Raw genomic sequence first — 19,209 nt, forward strand, 5'->3', positions numbered from 1 at the left:
TTCAGTGTTAGTTAGCCTATTTATTGAGGAAGGCTATAGGCTATATAACATCACGCTACGGTCATAAGGAGCGGAGTAGCAACGAAATATGTTACAAAAAGGGGGAAATTTTTGAGTCATTCTCTTAGGTGACGCAAGCGAAGTTGCGCGGGTCAGCTAGTGCAGCTCTACACTACAGCTTATTGACTTCAACCTTGTCTTACGACTACTGCTTGTGGGTTTAAGTTCCAGAAACGAATATTTTAGCGATCAACTTATATTAATTTTGGGTCTTGCGTTTACTTCCGTAGTTTGTTACTTCTAACTAGTCTTCATAAAACAATAAAAAATACATCATCAGTTAATCGCCAGTAAGATTCCTTACTGGAGTTAGATTACTTCCGATTATTAAGATACTTACCCTCTCATTCATAAACACACTATAAACCTATTTTAGTTAAAATACTACTATAGTATATTTTCTCTTTTTCATTTCGCTAAGGAGTGTAAGAATAAAAACTCTTTATGAGCCTTTCATAACTTCATATATTTTTATGAATAAGAGGGTAAATCTATTTTCAGTTACCATCACAAAGCTTAGTTTACATAAAGTCACGAAATAGTCAAAACTGCCAGCGTTTTTCCTCTGAACAGATTTACGACGATGGACGTCAGTGGTTATCGGATGTACGGATCAAATGCTATTTATTTCTGGCTATGTCCAGGGATTTTGCACGAAACGATATTCATTAGATCAAGATACTAAACATGTTTTAAATAATTTTACTTGTTTTGTACTCGGAAATAAATTCTGTCCAAAGTAAGTAAAGAATGCGAAAATCTTTCTATCAGTCTGCTTTCACGGCTAAACCGCTTAACAGATACTGATGTAATTTATCATGGCGATGCGCGAAATACAAAGACCTTGCTTGAATAGTTGGACTTTGTATAAGAATTCCTCAATACAAGTAACACTTTTACTGCAAAAAAAAACAAGAAATGAAATGTTCTATTGAATTTGTAATACTTTTATCTTTACAATTAAATTGCTTTCACTTAACTATTTTTATACGACACCCAATAAAAAATACTATCACTTCGTTTGATAATCTATTTACAAACATACAAATAGAATCTCGTGATGCTAAATATTTATTTTATAAATTAGCAACTCGTTATGACGTCAAAATAAAAACATCAGTACAAGTGCACCCTTATGTAAGGCTGAATTTGCATTTGACCAATAGTTTGCTCCTGATTTAAAATAGACCATAGATAGTCTATTTAAGAAATACCAATGCAGTATTTTCTAAGGTACCGCTTTAAACCAATTGCACTCGGTAAATGACTAGTAGATTAAACAGTTTTTGGCGCGTATATTCCATGGGTATACTAACTACCTATAAAGCTAAACTGATGACCCGATTTAGATAAAAAATAATGGATCAAAAGTAGCTTCTTTCTTAGTCAAACATTATATAAGCAAAGGTAGACTATAAATACGACATACATGTGAGACATACATCAACTAGCTGACCCGTGCGGCTCCGCTCGCGTGAATAATTTTTTTTCACTAATACAAAGCTTAATTATTCCTTAAATACAAAATATGCTTTTTTTCACGAAAAATATTCTCAAAATTATTTATATCTCATATAACTCGCGCTAAAACATATCCGCCATTAAAACTGTTGCCATGACAACGGAATTTTGTTAATTCACTGTCATTATAATATTGATTATTCGCGACTTCGGTGGCGAAACCTGAATTTTCCTGGGAAATGCGTCATTTTCCCGGGGTAAAAAGTAGCCTATGTCCTTTCTCGGGTATCAAACTATCTCCATACCAAATTTCATGCAAATTGGTTCAGTAGTTTAGGCGTGATTGAGTAGCAGACAGACAGACAGACAGACAGAGGTACTTTCGCATTTATAATACTAGCTGACCCGCGCAACTTCGCTTGCGTCACATAAGAGAGAATGGGTCAGAATTTACAGAACTTACTGTTACGTACTCTGCTCCTATTGGTCGTAGCGTGATGATATAAATTATGCTTTTTTTCAAAATTAACAATCTCAAAATCCATACTAATATTATAAATGCGAAAGTAACTCTGTCTGTCTGTCTGTCTGTCTGTCTGTCTGTCTGCTACTCAATCACGTCTAAACTACTGAACCAATTTGCATGAAATTTGGTATGGAGATATTTTGATACCCGAGAAAGGACATAGGCTACTTTTTACCCCGGGAAAATGACGCATTTCCCGGGAAAATTCAGAAAATTCAACGAAGTCGCGAAATATCAATATTATAATGACATTGAATTAACAAAATTTCGTTGCCATGGCAACTGTTTTAATGGCGGATATGCCTTAGCGCGACTTCGTTATACTAAGAGATGTAAATAATTTTGAGAATATTTTTCGTGAAAAAAAAAGCATATTTTATATCATCACGCTACAACCAAAAGGAGCAGAGTACCTAACAGTATAAAGTGTTACAAAAACATGGAAAATTCTGACCCATTCTCTCTTATGTGACGCAAGCGAAGTTGCGCGGGTCAGCTAGTTATTTATATCTCTTAGTATAACGAAGTCGCGCTAAGGAATATCCGCCATTAAAACAGTTGCCATGGCAACGGAATTTTGTTAATTCAATGTCATTATAATATTGATTTGTCGCGACTTCGTTGAATTTTCTGAATTTTCCCGGGAAATGCGTCATTTTCCCGGGGTAAAAAGTAGCCTATGTCCTTTCTCGGGTATCAAAATATCTCCATACTAAATTTCATGCAAATTGGTTCAGTAGTTTAGACGTGATTGAGTAGCAGACAGACAGACAGACAGACAGACAGACAGAGTTACTTTCGCATTTATAATATTAGTATGGATAAGTACTTAATAGGTACTGAAGTTTTTGAACGCCTGAAAATATTTATAGCAACAAACTGTTGGCAATGTAAACACCCATCCTAATTCAATAATGAAATAGACAGCATGTAATTGGTTTTCACATGACAAGTTCAAACACTTATAATTTGAGGTGACCTATCAACAGTATATTTTTAAACATCGTGAACCACACATTAGAGTACTCTATTACAGGATTACTTGCATAAATAATTAAATTAAATTAAATTCTAAATATCCTGACTATATTTATTGATCACGATATTACTTTTCTATTTGACATTAATTATCGGAAAGCTTTTATTATGCAATTTATTGGGGAAACCCTATCAGGAGAAAAATATTTTCGCAACAATTATCGTTTCTTCGATTCTGTCGTCAAAAGCGCTAATATGAATCAGATGATAATTTAATCTGTGGCTATACGCTATTTATATAAGTATGTACATAGCAACAATCGCCTCTGTGGTCTAAGAGATACATAGTAAGGACAAAGTGCCAATTATGAGGTCTCGAGTTCGATTCCCAGGTCTGACAAGGTAAGATTGGATTTATATAAATTCTATAAAAATATTTTCAGTATTAGCCCGGAGTCTGGGTAATGTGCTCGGTATATTGTTTCATAGGTTCTCCACCTTTTTTATTGATACTTATGGGTATAATTTTCACTTTAGGTGTGTTGTTAGATATTCGTTCTTCAAGATAACAGTCACAAACTTATAACTAAACTATAGTATTTCTATCTCTTTCTGATAGTAAGTTATGTAACAAAAACAACTCAAACGTTCAGAGCAAATTGCAAATCCCCATTTAATTTCTTCTAATTAAATAAGAAACAAAATTTCTTCAAGCAATTGTCTACGGATATCAATTGCGGACTTACTATAGCAAATCTAAATATAGCACAATAACATCATCGATTATGCATCAGCATACATACATACAAACATACATACATAAATTGTACAACTTATATCTATTAGCGTTTGATAGTCGACGCGTGCTAAACATATCACGTGTGTTGTGTATCATTCAATTATATTATACGACTATCATGAGTTTCAATAGATTATAATACGAGTATACTAATACGGTAATCCATTAATTTGCTTTTATAACTTCACCTCTCACTTCGCCTTTTAGCAGTGTAAGCAGATGTCTACTAAACATATCTGCCTATCCTGTGGTCACAACGCTTACTTTCAGAGCTGTATAGCTTATTCTGACTGATTTTAGTGACATTCCCTGAACAGTCCTGAAAGATAATCCAAAGAAACACTAAACTACACAACAACGATAATACTACTAACTACTACTACTAATAATCGTATGGTTAGTGGTCAACCTAGTGTCAAAGTTGTTGTGTTACTACTATGCGGTCACCCATCTATGGAATGACCGCGCCAAGGATTGCTTGACCCACATATCGTTTACCGACCGGTGAGCACAACTGGCTATGGGCGCCACAGCAGTGGTAATGTAAGGTGTTTAATAGTCGTTTAGCAATATACTGAAATTTCAAACACGAAATGTAATATTTACTAAAGAATTGTAGCTCCAAATCGCCAGATAAGATAGTTGAAGAACCATTCAGTATTCACATGTACCGCACGCTTGTTTGAACTGCCAGTTATCATCGTTATCTACGACAATGACAGTCGCTGATAAATACCTAATGAATATAACTCATTATTGAATGTGTATTGAACTCATTGTTGTGGGAATTTATAAGCGATTGTTTTCTTTCAGGAAGTGTTTTTCCTGGTTTGCTCATTTAGCATCTACAGATTTAAATAAGACAATGTAGAATGAAATTAGAAATAAAATTACAATGCATATTCTCAAAATTTTACAGTAGCGAGATTCTCTACAGACGATTCTACCGAATACAGAGTCATTTACTTTTAATATGTAAAGCAAACCTAGTTCCTACAGCGTCTGCAAGAGTTGCTTATCAGATTGTCATAAAAAAATTCTCGATACCTAGTCGGTCGACGATAGTTGAAATATACGGCCATAAAATCGACTCAGTGTTGCAATAGGCTCCCATAAAATATGAGAATAGTGTAATTTTCAGTCAGAGTACATGACTTGCTAATTGTTTTTTTTTTTTTAATTCTGATTTTAAGACCCCCTTAACAAAAATATATGTACGTAGACTGTTATCCTTGCAACAAAACTCGAACACACAAAATATGCAATTGTTTCATCCAAATGCAACGTGTGCCGAAACGTCAAGAAACATGCATGATCACGTTATGTAAAACAAAAATAATCTAGAATCTAAACCTAACCTAATATTTTCAAATACTTAGACGCAAAACCTCGCCTACGAAAAACGTGATTTCAATTTTTACGCATTCAATGTCAGACTTTTTGACAGAGTGTTAATAATGTACGTTTGGCACTGGATGCCATTTCTCATTACCGGCTGTGGGAACTTTGGCACTGAAATAGAAACCACACCTCTTACTTATGTAACTCCAGGCGTCGAATTACATGTGTTTACATTCGTTTTTATACAAATATGGCGATGCATAGAAGAGCAGACTATAGGAAATTGTATATTAGGTCGGGAAAAAGGCTTTTCGCATTATAGTATGTATGAACTTGTAATAAATTCTTTTCTCTACACAATAAAGCTCGATATTTGGGTACCTCACGAGCTCACTGAAAGAAACCTAATGAACCGTGTACTCATTTGTGATTCTTGAAGCCAAAGAGATTTTATTCCAAGTTCATACAAACTATAATGCGAAAAGACTTTTTCCCCGACCTAATATTAAGAACACAGCAATTCTCAAGTATGGATCTATACTTTACCGATGACAGATAACCGATTTGCTACTATGCCGTTACGCCGCTGTTGAAATGCAGTTCATGATTTTAAAACAAAAGATATGAAGACGTTTGCAGTATTCTTATCATTACTGCATTATAACAGCTGATATAAGATAGTCTTAGTAAGTGTAAACTGACGCGACGGAAGAAAGCGCTGTAAAAACCGCTCTGTTGTTTAAAATAAATCTGTTAGGCTTTCAAGACTAAACAAATTTTAATGAAATCTGTGCTGGAGATAGTCTAAGACTACAGTTCAATAATTAGCTTCATAATTTTCCGTGATGTTCACATTATAGAGTTCTTGTAAATCTTTTTCGCCTCGAACTACGCAAAAAAGGGGTGTGTATTGTTTTTGCGTTTAGCATACGTAATACAGAATGGGTGCAAGGTAAACTATTTTAGTAAAATTAACATCCGTCATTTATTTTTCAAAATATACAAGGTTAGCGTTAATGACCAATATTTTTAACACGGAAACATTAAGTTTTGTAATAGATAACTTTGTGTGGTTACATCGTCAAGACACGTGACGTCACAACGTGTCACTTTTTAAAATAAGGGATGGCACAATAACCCTCTCTCACAAACTTTCTTACCCCCCGTTTCTGAGGTACATTTAGTGGTAGTTAATCTATTGAATAGCGTCAAAATTCATACAAAAAAAACGCTATTGAATAGGTAAACTACCGGTCAATGTACTCCGAAACCGGGCATTAGTTTATTATATAATATAATAGGATACAGAAACGAACGCGAACACGCTATCAGTCAGCCTGCGACCACGGCCAGTATTACCTGCGCCGAAACGTCCGGTATTCCAAGATAAAACGCGTGTTCTCGTTTATTCCCGTATTCTAATATAAAATAAACATGTATCGCCCATGTTAAAAATTTAATATTCAGCTAAGTCTAAAAGCAAACATCAAAAAAGTAATACTTTTGAGACTAATTATTCAGAATTTCTTATTCGTTACTCAGGACACATCTCCAATCCTATCAATCAACTTTGGCACGTGTAACGCTGCAATAAAATTGAATGAATCGATATTATCATACATATCATACTGATTACTAATTAATTGTGTACTACATGATTAATGAAGTGCTCACTGTCACTATACTAGCACATGCACTATACTCGTAAATGCAGGAAAATTATGTCAATTTATTCACACCTATACCGTAATTATTGATTTAAGACGATAATAATGGTCAAATGTTCAATTCTTACAATTTGTCTTATGACAGGGAATACGGTCGAAGTAAAGTGTTTGTTTGTAAGATCGCATCATTTAACTTTATATGTCTGAATATAGCAGCAAGCCGCTGGCTGGAAGGCAACAATGCATATAAAAAATTACACGTTGCCGTACCTGTAGAAGAGAAGTATGTGTATTGGCGGGTAACGATATTTCTGTGTCATGTGTAATTTAAACAGTCCATTCTAAAGTAAAACTTCGTGAAAAAATGTTTTGGCAACGACAATTACTTAAAAAATAGTATAAGAATACGTTGATAAATATAATAAATTGCCGTACTCATACAAAAATTATTCCAGTCTTACTACATAACAGAATTGTACGCGTGTAAATTCTCTTCGAAAGGGGAGATGTATTCGGGACTAAAAACTCTAGGAAAAAAGTTTTTTTTTGTGATGATGTGTGACATTTTCGTCCCTAAATTGGAGTCCATAGACGCCTCTCCTCCTCCATAGACTCATCTCCTATAGACTCCAATTAAGGGCAAAAGATTACTAAAGTCTTATAACGTCTAAGACAATGACTTTTCGAAGCTATGTGTTTATTAGAAATAATTATCACAAGGAAAGCATCGTGAGGAGTCCTTACATTTATTGAGGACATGCAAAGTTCCCAACTCGCATTTCGCCAGTGTGATGGACTCGAGGTCTGACCTGAGAGGAGACCCTTTCCCAGCAGTGGGACAGTAATGGGTTAGACAAGACAAGACTGATGAAAACTGCACGTGATTAAACAAATGTAGAGGAATCGAGCTCAAATTTTACAACGTATCTGAAGAATGGATTAATCATCAGTTGCCAGCCGAAAGTCCCACGTTGCAGACGAGCACGCGACTTATGCATGATAACACTAGGTATAAATAAACTCCTTATTTTGGAGTTTGGCAACATCTCAGCCAACATTACGAGTAGTTCGTTACGGACTTTGAACAAAGATAAGCAATTGGCGTGATTTTGGTTACTGTAAACAATGTACAAAGGATTTGTGGATACAAAAGAGGATAATTGAAGTAAGTTGTGTTTTAAACGTGACCTATTAAAATGTAGGTATACCTACTTTTTTTAGGGTTAAATATGGATTTTAGAAAGATGTTTGTATGAATTAAAAGTGCATTTCTCTATTTATCATAAACATTTTAATTTTTAACAACTTGACTTGAAAAAGGAAGCTACGACAAAATTTGAAACCTTACCACAAATAGACTTGATCCTATATCCATATCTTCAACAATTGCTACCATAATTTAAGTCATTTTTCACAAACTTTTATGATAGAAAACTATTTCACAATATATAACAACGAATTAACACTCAAATACATATTTGAGTGTAAATTCGTTGAAACAATTGTTAACTTTTTTTAATCGTCGGGAGCAAACAATCGCAGTATAGGGACTTAGTTTAAAACTAAATAGGTAAGTAGTGATAGTGATAAGACACCTAAGCTTGCTTTAAAAACACTTCAAAACAATTACTACGAGACAACATAAAATATGTATAATAGAATACGGGAATTAACGCGAACACGCATTTTACCTTAAAATGCCTAACGTTTCGGCGCAGGTTGCACTCGCCGTGGTCCCAGGCAGACTGGAGCAGCGATGACAGGACTTCGTGTATATGAGGCGGACGAATGTCCATCCACCCTCATATTTTGATTTTTCCAACCGCCAACACACACTACACTAACCGTGTCCCTATTCTGTGAGCTAACCACACCTGTGGGCACACCGAAGGATGTACTACCGTTTCAAACACCAGGTGTCTACAAGATCAACTGCAGCTGCGGTAGTTCCTACATAGGCCAGACTAAGCGGTCGATAGCTGAAAGGGTCAAGGAACATATCGCCGCTGTTAAGAACCGTCAAATCAGCAAGTCAGCCATTGCGGAACATCTACTCGAAGCAGGAACTAATCACTGGATTGAATTCCATCGCCCTCAAGTCCTCTCCACTGAACGACATTTCTACTCGAGGATTGTTCGTGAAGCGATCGAAATCAAGAAACATCCAAATTTCAATCGGGAAGACGGCTTCAAATTATCCGCGACGTGGAATCCAGTGATTACTGTTACAAAACCTCGCTATGTTTCGCAATCGGTTAGCTCACAGAATAGGGACACGGTTAGTGTAGTGTGTGTTGGCGGTTGGAAAAATCAAAATATGAGGGTGGATGGACATTCGTCCGCCTCATATACACGAAGTCCTGTCATCGCTGCTCCAGTCTGCCTGGGACCACGGCGAGTGCAACCTGCGCCGAAACGTTAGGCATTTTAAGGTAAAATGCGTGTTCGCGTTAATTCCCGTATTCTATTATACATTAAACATGCAACGCGAGAGTTTAAAAGTTATGAACATAAAATATAACATTTGATTCATATTTTCACGGGTTAGTATTAATTAGTAAAGACTAATAGTCCTTACTAATTAATATTGGAATATTTTTATATGTATAACATAGTTAATAATATTTTTATAGAATAGTAACTCAAAATTTGATAACGCCGGTAAATGGCAATAGGCCCATTATTACATTGGACTAACATTGTTAATGGCGAAACGTCAATTAATGTATTTCATACACCTTTGCCTAAACCTTCGGGCACAACAAGATATTACGTATGTATGTATTTTGATGGAATATTTTCATCTATTTTTACCTCCAATATTCCATAGTTAATCAATCTTGTACAAGAGTCGATGTAATGATAGGTATTACGCGAACCGTACAATATTGTATATCAAACGATTATTGTTTACACAAGTTAATATATGATAACGATAACAACTTGCGTCTATATGAGGAAGTTTACGTTCCCTTGAATTTTGTAGGATAAAAGGTATAAAAACGTATTTGTATAAAGTTAGGGAAATATTAAAAACTAGCTGCCCAATCCGATTTTTTCCAGGTATAAAGTACGTTCATCCCATACATATTTATAATTTGTACTTCATAATTTGTACAGGATCATTCCTAGGGGGAATGATCCTGTACAAATTCTGTCCTGACAACTACAAACAAGATGTAGTTGCTCTAAAGTTATGCACGTACGTCGGACATAGATTTTCATGATTATTGTTTGTACAGGTAAAGTTATTAAGTCTTGTGTATTATTATGATTTAATAAATATAAGGGTACTATGGCACTTGAAAGGAGAACCCGGCCAAGTTCGAGTTGGACTGGCGCACGAAAGATTTACCATTTACGTAAACCTTTAAAAAATAAATGTAATACATTACATACAGCCCTGGACATAACAAATGTCCAGAGTTAACTTATTTTTACCTTAATGTTGGTATTTGATGTCTTGAAAGACAAGAACTGCGCACTTGTTGAGGTAACTATCAAGTACTAAAACGGCTATAAAAAGCTTTTAATTTCTCTCTCTTTTACTAACTAGTAAAGTACAAAGCCAAATCGCCTTTCATCAGCATCAATAAATAGGATTTATAGCACCATTAATTTAGCTCAACAGTCGTGATTTTCAAACACAAGTCACTGCATAGCGATATTAATCACGTGCATTTCCCTTGGAAATACGACAGTAACGAATTACAGATTCGTGCAAATGCGTATATAATTTGGCGAAGTTTCCCTTTATATCCGTTAGCATCCTGCACTTCGAATTAGTTCGCTTATAAAATTATGTAGATACAATGAGTGGTCGCGCGTAATTTAAGCGCAACTGAAAAAATGTTGACCCAGCTCCTGAAAGATTAGAAGCGCAACATTGTATCTTTAATGCATGTTTACATTTTTGCGCACACGCTTGCTAATTGCAATCTTAAGCAACGATTCAAATCGAAAGAAAATATACCTAATCCAATGTCCTTTGGTAAATACTTAAATAATATGGTTTAAGTGGTCGGTGGTCGTGACCACGGTCGAACTAATTCGATCGAAACGCCGGGCAACAAATATCGTAAACCTTAAAATCCTCATTGCGTTTAAGACACGTTTAGTTATTTAGTATACAAAATATGTCTTCTTTTTCATGTCCATCTTAATTTTATTTTAAATTTATTTTTATCCATGTCTATTCTTTTTCTTGTATCTTCTTTTTTATTTTATTTATTCAGTACAATAAAGAGTATTTCATTAATTCATTCATATGGTTACCAGCTTAAGGCCTATGAAATCAGGTCAATAAGTCTTTTTAAGGACCTAAAATTTGTTTGCCTGAATACACTTTCGTACGCTTTTTTCACAATGCACGTGACGTTAAGTCAGAAACCATCAACATTTTCAAAAAACACGAGTTACACAAATATATTAATATTTCAACGACGCAATGCATGCTTCTGCCCACATGGTAGTTTTTTGAATGCACGTGATCGTAGCTCTGAAGAGCGGAGTAGCGCCGGTGCCAATAGTCCGAGGCAAGGTGAAGGGCGTGGGCTTCAAGCCAGGAAACAGTTTAGGCTTAATTCTCATGATATATGTGGGACTCTTTGCTAAAGCTTTGGTTTGGCATGGATTTGAATTGGAAATTCCATGAGTTTGTGATAGGCTTGTTTTGTTTCTATTATTGTTTCGTATTTGGATACTATTTCACTATAGATCACGAGATTTCACTTGAATATGTTAGCGTAACATTGGGTCGCTCTTTATACCACGGTTTAGCACATTTAGCGGTAGTCTATCTATTCAATAGCGTTTAATTTTTTGAGTTGAAGCGCTATTGAATAGATAAACTACCATTAATATATCTCAGAAACCAGGGGTCAGGCAGGTAGATTTAAAATGAAGTCATATAAATAGTCTCTAAAATAGGCAGATTTCAAGAAGTCATGCATGTAGGCGGGTATCTGAAATGTAAGAAATCATGTAGCTATTCTATTAATGTGGTAGTAAATTACTTTTGTTTGACAGTAAAAATCACTGCAAAGGTTTTCTTTTGAAGGTTTATAGTTGCAATGAACTCGTGTTGTAATCTACAATAATAAACACGAATGTCACTGGTATATAACTGGCCTTACGCGCATGCGCACGTGAGCCGGTCGACAACCGCTTGACACATCCGACACAAAGCAGACTGTACTACCCTTCAAAATATTTTCAACTAACTCCTGCTCGCAACATCGAGCGCATGAAAAGATTTCGCGAAGTAAAAAGTTTTCTATGTGATAATCCAGGTTATCCATACTAATATTATAAATGCGAAAGTAACTCTGTCTGTCTGCTACTCAATCACGCCTAAACTACTGAACCAATTTGCATGAAATTTAGTATGGAGATATTTTGATGCCCGAGAAAGGACATAGGCGGTATATCATCACGCTACGACCACAAGGAGCAGAGTACCAGTAATTAATGTTACAAAAACGGGGAATAAGCTATAAATGTACCAAATTTTATTAAAATCTGTCCAGTAGATTTTTCATGACAGACTTCAGTATGGATGGATGTATGTCTGTACTGACAAACTTTTGCATTTATAATATTTGTAGGGTTTTCAAATACTCGTGCAATTTGGCACTCGCTCCCGCAGGTTTTTTGCTTTTTCTTCTGAATCTATTTTGGGTGATTTCCATGTGACCTGTGTTGGAACTGCAAAAAGTTGTTGTATTTATTCACTAGGCAGACTTCACGAAAAGTTTTGTCATTCAAACTGTGTTTTCGAAAATATAGGTAATCGTAATGCTGTAAATATCTTATTTCGCCGCTATTATTTAACTAGATGAAAAAATCCTTAACTACAAATAAACAAAAGTAACTTTGGGGCTGTTTTTAAACTAATTAATTCAAGGAGCTTTCTTTGCACTTACTTAGCCTGTAACGTAGTTAACTTATTACAAACTTCGTAAGAAAACTCGAAAATAATAATTTTAAGGGACTTCCTAACCCTCACTTGGCCAGCGTGGTGGGCAATCTCTCCCTGATTTGTGAGAAGACTCATGCTAGTCAGAAGTGGGATAGCAATGGGTAAAAAAAAGAACTAAGACTACATTTTTTACGAGTTTTTGAGTGCAGTCACTAGCAAAAGCTATATTATAAGGCCGTACGACGAACAATTCGCAATAACAATATGAGTGTATTGGTCAGCGTGATAAACAGGGCTTATCAGTGTACAGTAAAGGTCTATGACTCGTGTTATCACGGCCACAGTCCGCCCCCCAATGTTTTCAATCTATTTAGGGACCTAAATACCTTTTAATAATTATTATTTCGTAAATAACTATACCTTATAGACTTTAGTTAGTAAATAGTCACATTGTGTATACTAGATGGACAAAAGCTATGTATTCATCATCGTATGTATGTAGGTGCTAAAGAACTAATTCAGGGCAATACTAGGGTAGGCTATTAAATTGTTATTTAACCACATTTCTCGATTACAAAGCATTTAAAGCAACTATCAGACAGAAAAAAACGTAGTGTTTTGCAGAAATCATAAATAGCCTATAAGTATAATAAAAATCCCTTGCATTATTCATATTGCCGGACAATATTTGCCTATACAGTTTTTGAAAATAATGTATTATGCGCATAGTTCCATTTATTTTGTGGTAACATTGGTTTCGGTATTTTGGACACATCCAAAAAAAAACGGTGTTTATTTTAGCAGCAAAACAAATTTTGACACTGCTGCGGGCTGCCTTCCATAATCTCACTGTTGGACAAACAGCATCCGTCTGCGTTTATCAAGATTCACATTCGCATTGCACTAAATATCATGAGTTAGATTTTGTATACAGCAAAATAATTAAATAAAATAATAATTCGAATAATTGCAAATGTGAGAGCTGTGTTTTTAAAATAGGTAATGCACTTATTTTAGGTTGTTTTTGCCGGACGAACTGCTGAAATTTCTTGTAATTTTACATTCATGCCACATCTAAATTCGTACCTTGATAAATGAATAAGATAAACAAAATACCAGTTACTATTACAGTTACTAAATACTATCCAGCATAGAAACCATATTTTACTGTAGCTTTGACATTGAAAAAAAAATACTGCAATGATAGTTCCTACAGTTTCCACTAGGCTTGCTGATCAGATTTTCATACAAAATTAGTCGGTTGATGACAGTCAATAGTGTGAGAGAATCGCATTACTAACGTTGCTTAGTAACCAAACAAGACTACTACGTTTGATCTCATTAATCATAATCATGATCACCTAATAATTTACGCTATCTATGCGTAGCTGACACTAACGCTAATAACTCGATAAGGCTTGCCAATTCATAATACAATATCACACAGCTATTAAAACGCGTTTAATCAATCATATCAACCACTTAACTGTGACATTAAATTATTTATTTACAAACAATTAGTTACATTGTAGTACCTATAATGCAAAGTGAATTTTAAGTGATACCTAAACGCCTCACTTTTAGAATAACGAGGCTTTTCGCTAAAAAGTATTTCATGCGTTTTTTTTTGTATTTGAGTAAAGTATCATGCTTTGACGGCTTAATTTTTAAACCGATTTTGATGAAATATAGCAAAGAAATAGTGGAATACGCGGGGTAAAACAAAAGTCACTTTATTGTTCGAGTATCACGACCCAATACAAACATTTTTTTATATTGCCATAATTCAGTAACAAGGTTCTTGATAATTTCGAAAAACTTTCGGTGACAAACCTTATAATCTGTCATTATTTAGGTCCTAGCTGTCCACATGGCCATCAAACAGCATTGTTAAATATTTGAAATTTTATTAGTATTGAAGTTTATGTTCCAAATATTTTATGACTAAACGTATAAGCTATTGACTACTACATAATGAAGAATAGTTCATCGTAAATACACCACTCGTGATTTATTTTGTTTATTTCTATTTATCTTTACACACGTGTTGATAAATGTTATAGTCGCGTGACTTTTTCGTTGATGTGTCGAGCACAAATTTTAATGTAACAAAAAGGCACATTAATTAATCATTTTAGTTATAAAAATAATAATAAAAAGTAAAAAAGGCCATAATAATATTTGCTGAATGATCGCAAAATACGCTGCAGTAGCCTTGCTTAGCTGTAGCTTTGCTATAGGTAATTTTCACAAACATCGTGTATGTTAAACCTGAAGGAAGAAAAAAAACATTTTTTTTGCCATCCATTTTTTCGGCTCCATGTTTCTGGTACTTTCGTGGCCGCGATAACTATTTACACTATTTTTGGAAAACTTTATAGTTACACTGCGTTTTGAATAGTGATGTTATTTCTATTAACAGAACAGACAGGGTGAACTACGGAAATGCATATCGATAAGTAAATAATATATTACTCATATTGATAAACCGTTTTACAACCACAGATACGGTTTGTATACTAATTGATAACATGTACTGAAAGTGCGAAGGTCTTTTAAAAAAGTCGGTTTATTTTAAAAATAATATATAAATATGCTTCCTGCTCTGAATGTATGTGTTGCCAAGATTTCATACATTTATGAATGTAAATGTTGGCAATGAATAATTTTTAAAATGTGTTGCATCACTTTCCATCTTTTTGTGCGGACACCAAAAAATATTTATTTATTTTTGCAGCTTACTATATTTTGGAGTATCAAAACTTCGACATTGTAATAAGTTTAAAAATAATGAACATTTTGGTCTGTATTTTTTACAAGTAGGTACATTTCATTGTGGTGTGTGGTTTCTCTTACATATATTAGGACCGGCACCACGAGAAAACTAATAATATTATGTTTATTGGGTAGCTAGATAACGATTTTTCATAAAAAAAGACGATTCAAATATCCAGAACGCCCAATCAAGAATGTAATCAAATAAAGTTCTTTCCTCTCAACAATATTTCACAACTGTCGTCAACGTAAAAACGTATTCTAATTAGATAAATGCATACGTGTTTAGTAATACATTCTTAACTCCCTAATGAGGAAGAACGCCGGTACATGTGTATATTTGGTTAGTCAAACGTTGCCTAGTTCGATAACGAGGTTACTATGTTCTATTTAAACAAATAAGTACTCATTTGTACTCATTAAATCATTAGTAAAAACACGAATAAACTCAAATACTTTCAAAATAAACCAAAATGATTAAAAACTAGTGCTTTTAGATCAATTTGTCGCGAAATACATGCGTTTGTCGCATGATTTAAAGAATGTTATAATCAGTTACCCACATGGAATAATTATCGTGAATCTAGGAGGAATTTTATCTTAATTTGTTTCTAATTTTGGTTATATCCGATTTGAACTTGTTTTATTTATTTGCGTTTCAAATACCCCACATACAACCACCTTAAAAAAGTTATAACCAAATACTAAAAACGGTGTATATAGTAATTTAATTGTTAATTGTTCTTTGCATCATACTCACTTTTCGGACGCCATATTAACAAGAAAATCACTTCAAAATAATAAAAATAAAGTCAATTACACAATATCACAGGGAATTATTTCACTTATAAATTACTATCACATTATTTACAAATGTAAAGGCACTTGACGAATTATGTTTCGATATATTTGCCGCGCATTTTAAAATGGCGTGCGTGCTAGCCCGAGTGCGTTCGCGCGCGAACTGGCGGGAACTGCGTTTTCCACTCAATATAACGATAATTTTCTCACGAGACAAAGCTCGCGGTCTTTATTTAAACTTGTGGACAGAAGCCTCTGTTGTTGTTTGTTGTATTTTAATATGATAAGTAATATTTGAATTACTTTTTACTATGTTATATTTATTTGAAAGTTAGCTGGAAGTAAACGAAGAAAATTTTATTCCTTTTTGGCGTATTCATAATGCATAAATATAGTGACAAATGTTTTGAAGCCTTAATTCTGCTTGAAAGATGTATCCGGATACATCTTTCAAGCAGAATTATGTAAAAAAGCAAGGGAAGTTTTTATGGATCATACCACTTTTTGGTCTTTCCCGCCCCAGGAAAAAGGCGTAATTTTATGTGTGCATTTTCAACAACTACACTGAGCCATGAAAAGCTTTAAATAATCATGCTCCATAATTTCACGTCTATTTGAAATAGAACTGGATGTAGGTGGAGTACATAGATAAACTGCACCTAGAAAGATGGATCGACGAAAGACACCGTCTGTTTTCGGCGCCAACTCATTAACGAGAATGGCGAGACGATTCCGACAGTTTTCCGCCATTTTCCACGCTGTAGCGGCAAACTATATATGTATTTCTAAAACTAACGATTGTTAAACTTGAAAGTGTTGCAAAGGTACTGGTATTTTCAAACCCTCTGTCAACTATATATAAATCGCCTGCTTTGGGCTTTGAGCTGTCAGAAAAATGGGATTTTGGTTTGCTTAGGTTGGTTATTGTTATTTAGGTAATTGGTTTGGGGCGAAACCACCCCCATAAACGAGTACATCTAATCAAACTTCGGGCTACTAATGTATACAAACATAATATTACGACTATTACAACCGTGGGCTCATACAGAGATGTATGAAATACGTTTCGCCATTAACAATGTTAGTCCCATGTAATAGAGGGCGAGCCCATTGCCATTTATCAGCCCCGTTACCAAATTTCGGGCTACCATTGAGAAACATTCCAGTATAAATTAGAAAATACCAATAGCATTTTACTCAACTCGGATCGATCTCCAGACCTCATGATAAGCGCTCGAATACACTACCGACTGCGCCATAGAGACATGCAATCACCATTGAGTATGATAAAAAAATTGGAATCGAAATCTGGTACCTGGTGATCAGCGTTCCCTGCTTCTACTACCAATCAAACAACAATCCAGTCAGATTTCCACATCACACTATATTTAGTTTCATAAAGAGCCCATTATACTACAGTTGAGAATTTCCTATAGATCTACGTCACTGGTCAGTAGTTTATAGCTTCAGTGTATTTTTGTACAAAACACAAAGTTTATCCATGATTGCCGTTGATTGCGTTAGTTCGTGTAATACGTAACGGGAACTGACGTACCTACATATGTATATTTATTCATATTTCATTGAATTGTTTGTTATTATTTTAGCAGTAAATGTATACGTGTTTTATAATTTTCAGCTGTGTGCTATGGCTTGCTTTCCTTTACACAATGTCAATAGAATAGCTTTTATATAGGTTTAACCTCTATAGCCTTCTAAAAGAGGTATTTGTAAAATATCTCAGGGTGATGTTTTTGCTCGATTCGGGATCGCCAAGATTTCAAAATTGCTAAATTACTTATTTACTCATATTTGTCACTGAAAATTACAGTTAACTGAAATGAAATTAAAACACGCGAAGAATTTATATAAGCTTTATTCAATTTGGAATTATATAAATACCGGTCCATTATGGTATTTTAACTGCACGTTTTTTAACGCCGCGTGTGTAGTATAGTACATACACTTGTACATAGCAAGCTCTCCTAAGTTTGTGTGGTTGTTTGTTTGTGACGTGGCTCTGAATTTCGGTGTTACAAATACTTCTCTCAATATATAAATAAGTAAATATTGATTGTTTTACAATAAGGACATTATCTTACTTAACATTCAGGTGTTTGTCACCTGTTGTTGACTGCTACGATAATAGGTTTGTTTACCTCATCTCGTTCTGTAATAGGTACTGACAGACGTAATGTCTATGTACAAAATACTACGTAACAATAGTTCACGCTTTATGAAAAACCCAGCAGCTCCACGTATCGCAGACGTTCTAAAGATGGATGGCCGCTTAGTAGTATGTGAGCTGAGCGTCTCTGAACGCCGGAGGGCAGGTAAAACGCTAATGATTTCATAAATCATTTACATTCATTTGTTGACAATTAAAATATCAGCCATGTCAAAGTTCTTTGAGGGGCTTAAACAACTTTGAAACTAGGTTGACCAAAAACCACACGATAAAATTACAGTTTATAATAAAAGTAGAGTTAAATTTTCTTTCGTTTGTTTTTTTTTAAAACAACTCCCTCACTAAGAATTGCTCTTGTGTCGCGGTGATTTTTACAAACATACAAACAACGGACACAAAGCACAACGAGACCCGGAACAATTATTTGTGGATCGCAAAAATAATTGCTCCGTGTGGGAATCGAACCGACGACCTCCTGACACAGTGGTATCGGCGTGGCGACCTAAATGATATACATATGTGATGATATGTGATAATTATTTTGCTTCCTTTCATCGGAATGAGATGTTTAATTGTCTACCTATCATGTTCTATCATAAGCAAGACTCTTCAGCATTACTATATCAATTCAAAAAGTGCAGAAAATAAGAAAAAACTTGTTTCGTAAACCAACAGAAAACAACAACAAACGTA

General features: G+C 34.6%; 1 protein-coding gene across 2 annotated transcripts in view; it reads right to left on the minus strand.

Annotated features, from left to right (window-relative positions):
* The window catches only part of LOC142973164 (facilitated trehalose transporter Tret1-2 homolog), a 43,459-nt gene extending 26,959 nt beyond the window's left edge, over positions 1–16,500 (minus strand). For both annotated transcript variants that reach the window (XM_076114765.1, XM_076114763.1), the window contains exon 1: positions 16,288–16,500. In XM_076114765.1, coding sequence (XP_075970880.1) covers positions 16,288–16,301 — 14 coding nt within the window. In that variant the 5' untranslated portion in view covers positions 16,302–16,500. The remainder of the gene's footprint in view (positions 1–16,287) is intronic.
* Between the last annotated feature and the right edge of the window lie 2,709 nt (positions 16,501–19,209).

Source organism: Anticarsia gemmatalis, chromosome 5, assembly GCF_050436995.1.
Source record: "Anticarsia gemmatalis isolate Benzon Research Colony breed Stoneville strain chromosome 5, ilAntGemm2 primary, whole genome shotgun sequence".
In the NCBI taxonomy this organism is placed as follows: domain Eukaryota; kingdom Metazoa; phylum Arthropoda; class Insecta; order Lepidoptera; family Erebidae; genus Anticarsia; species Anticarsia gemmatalis.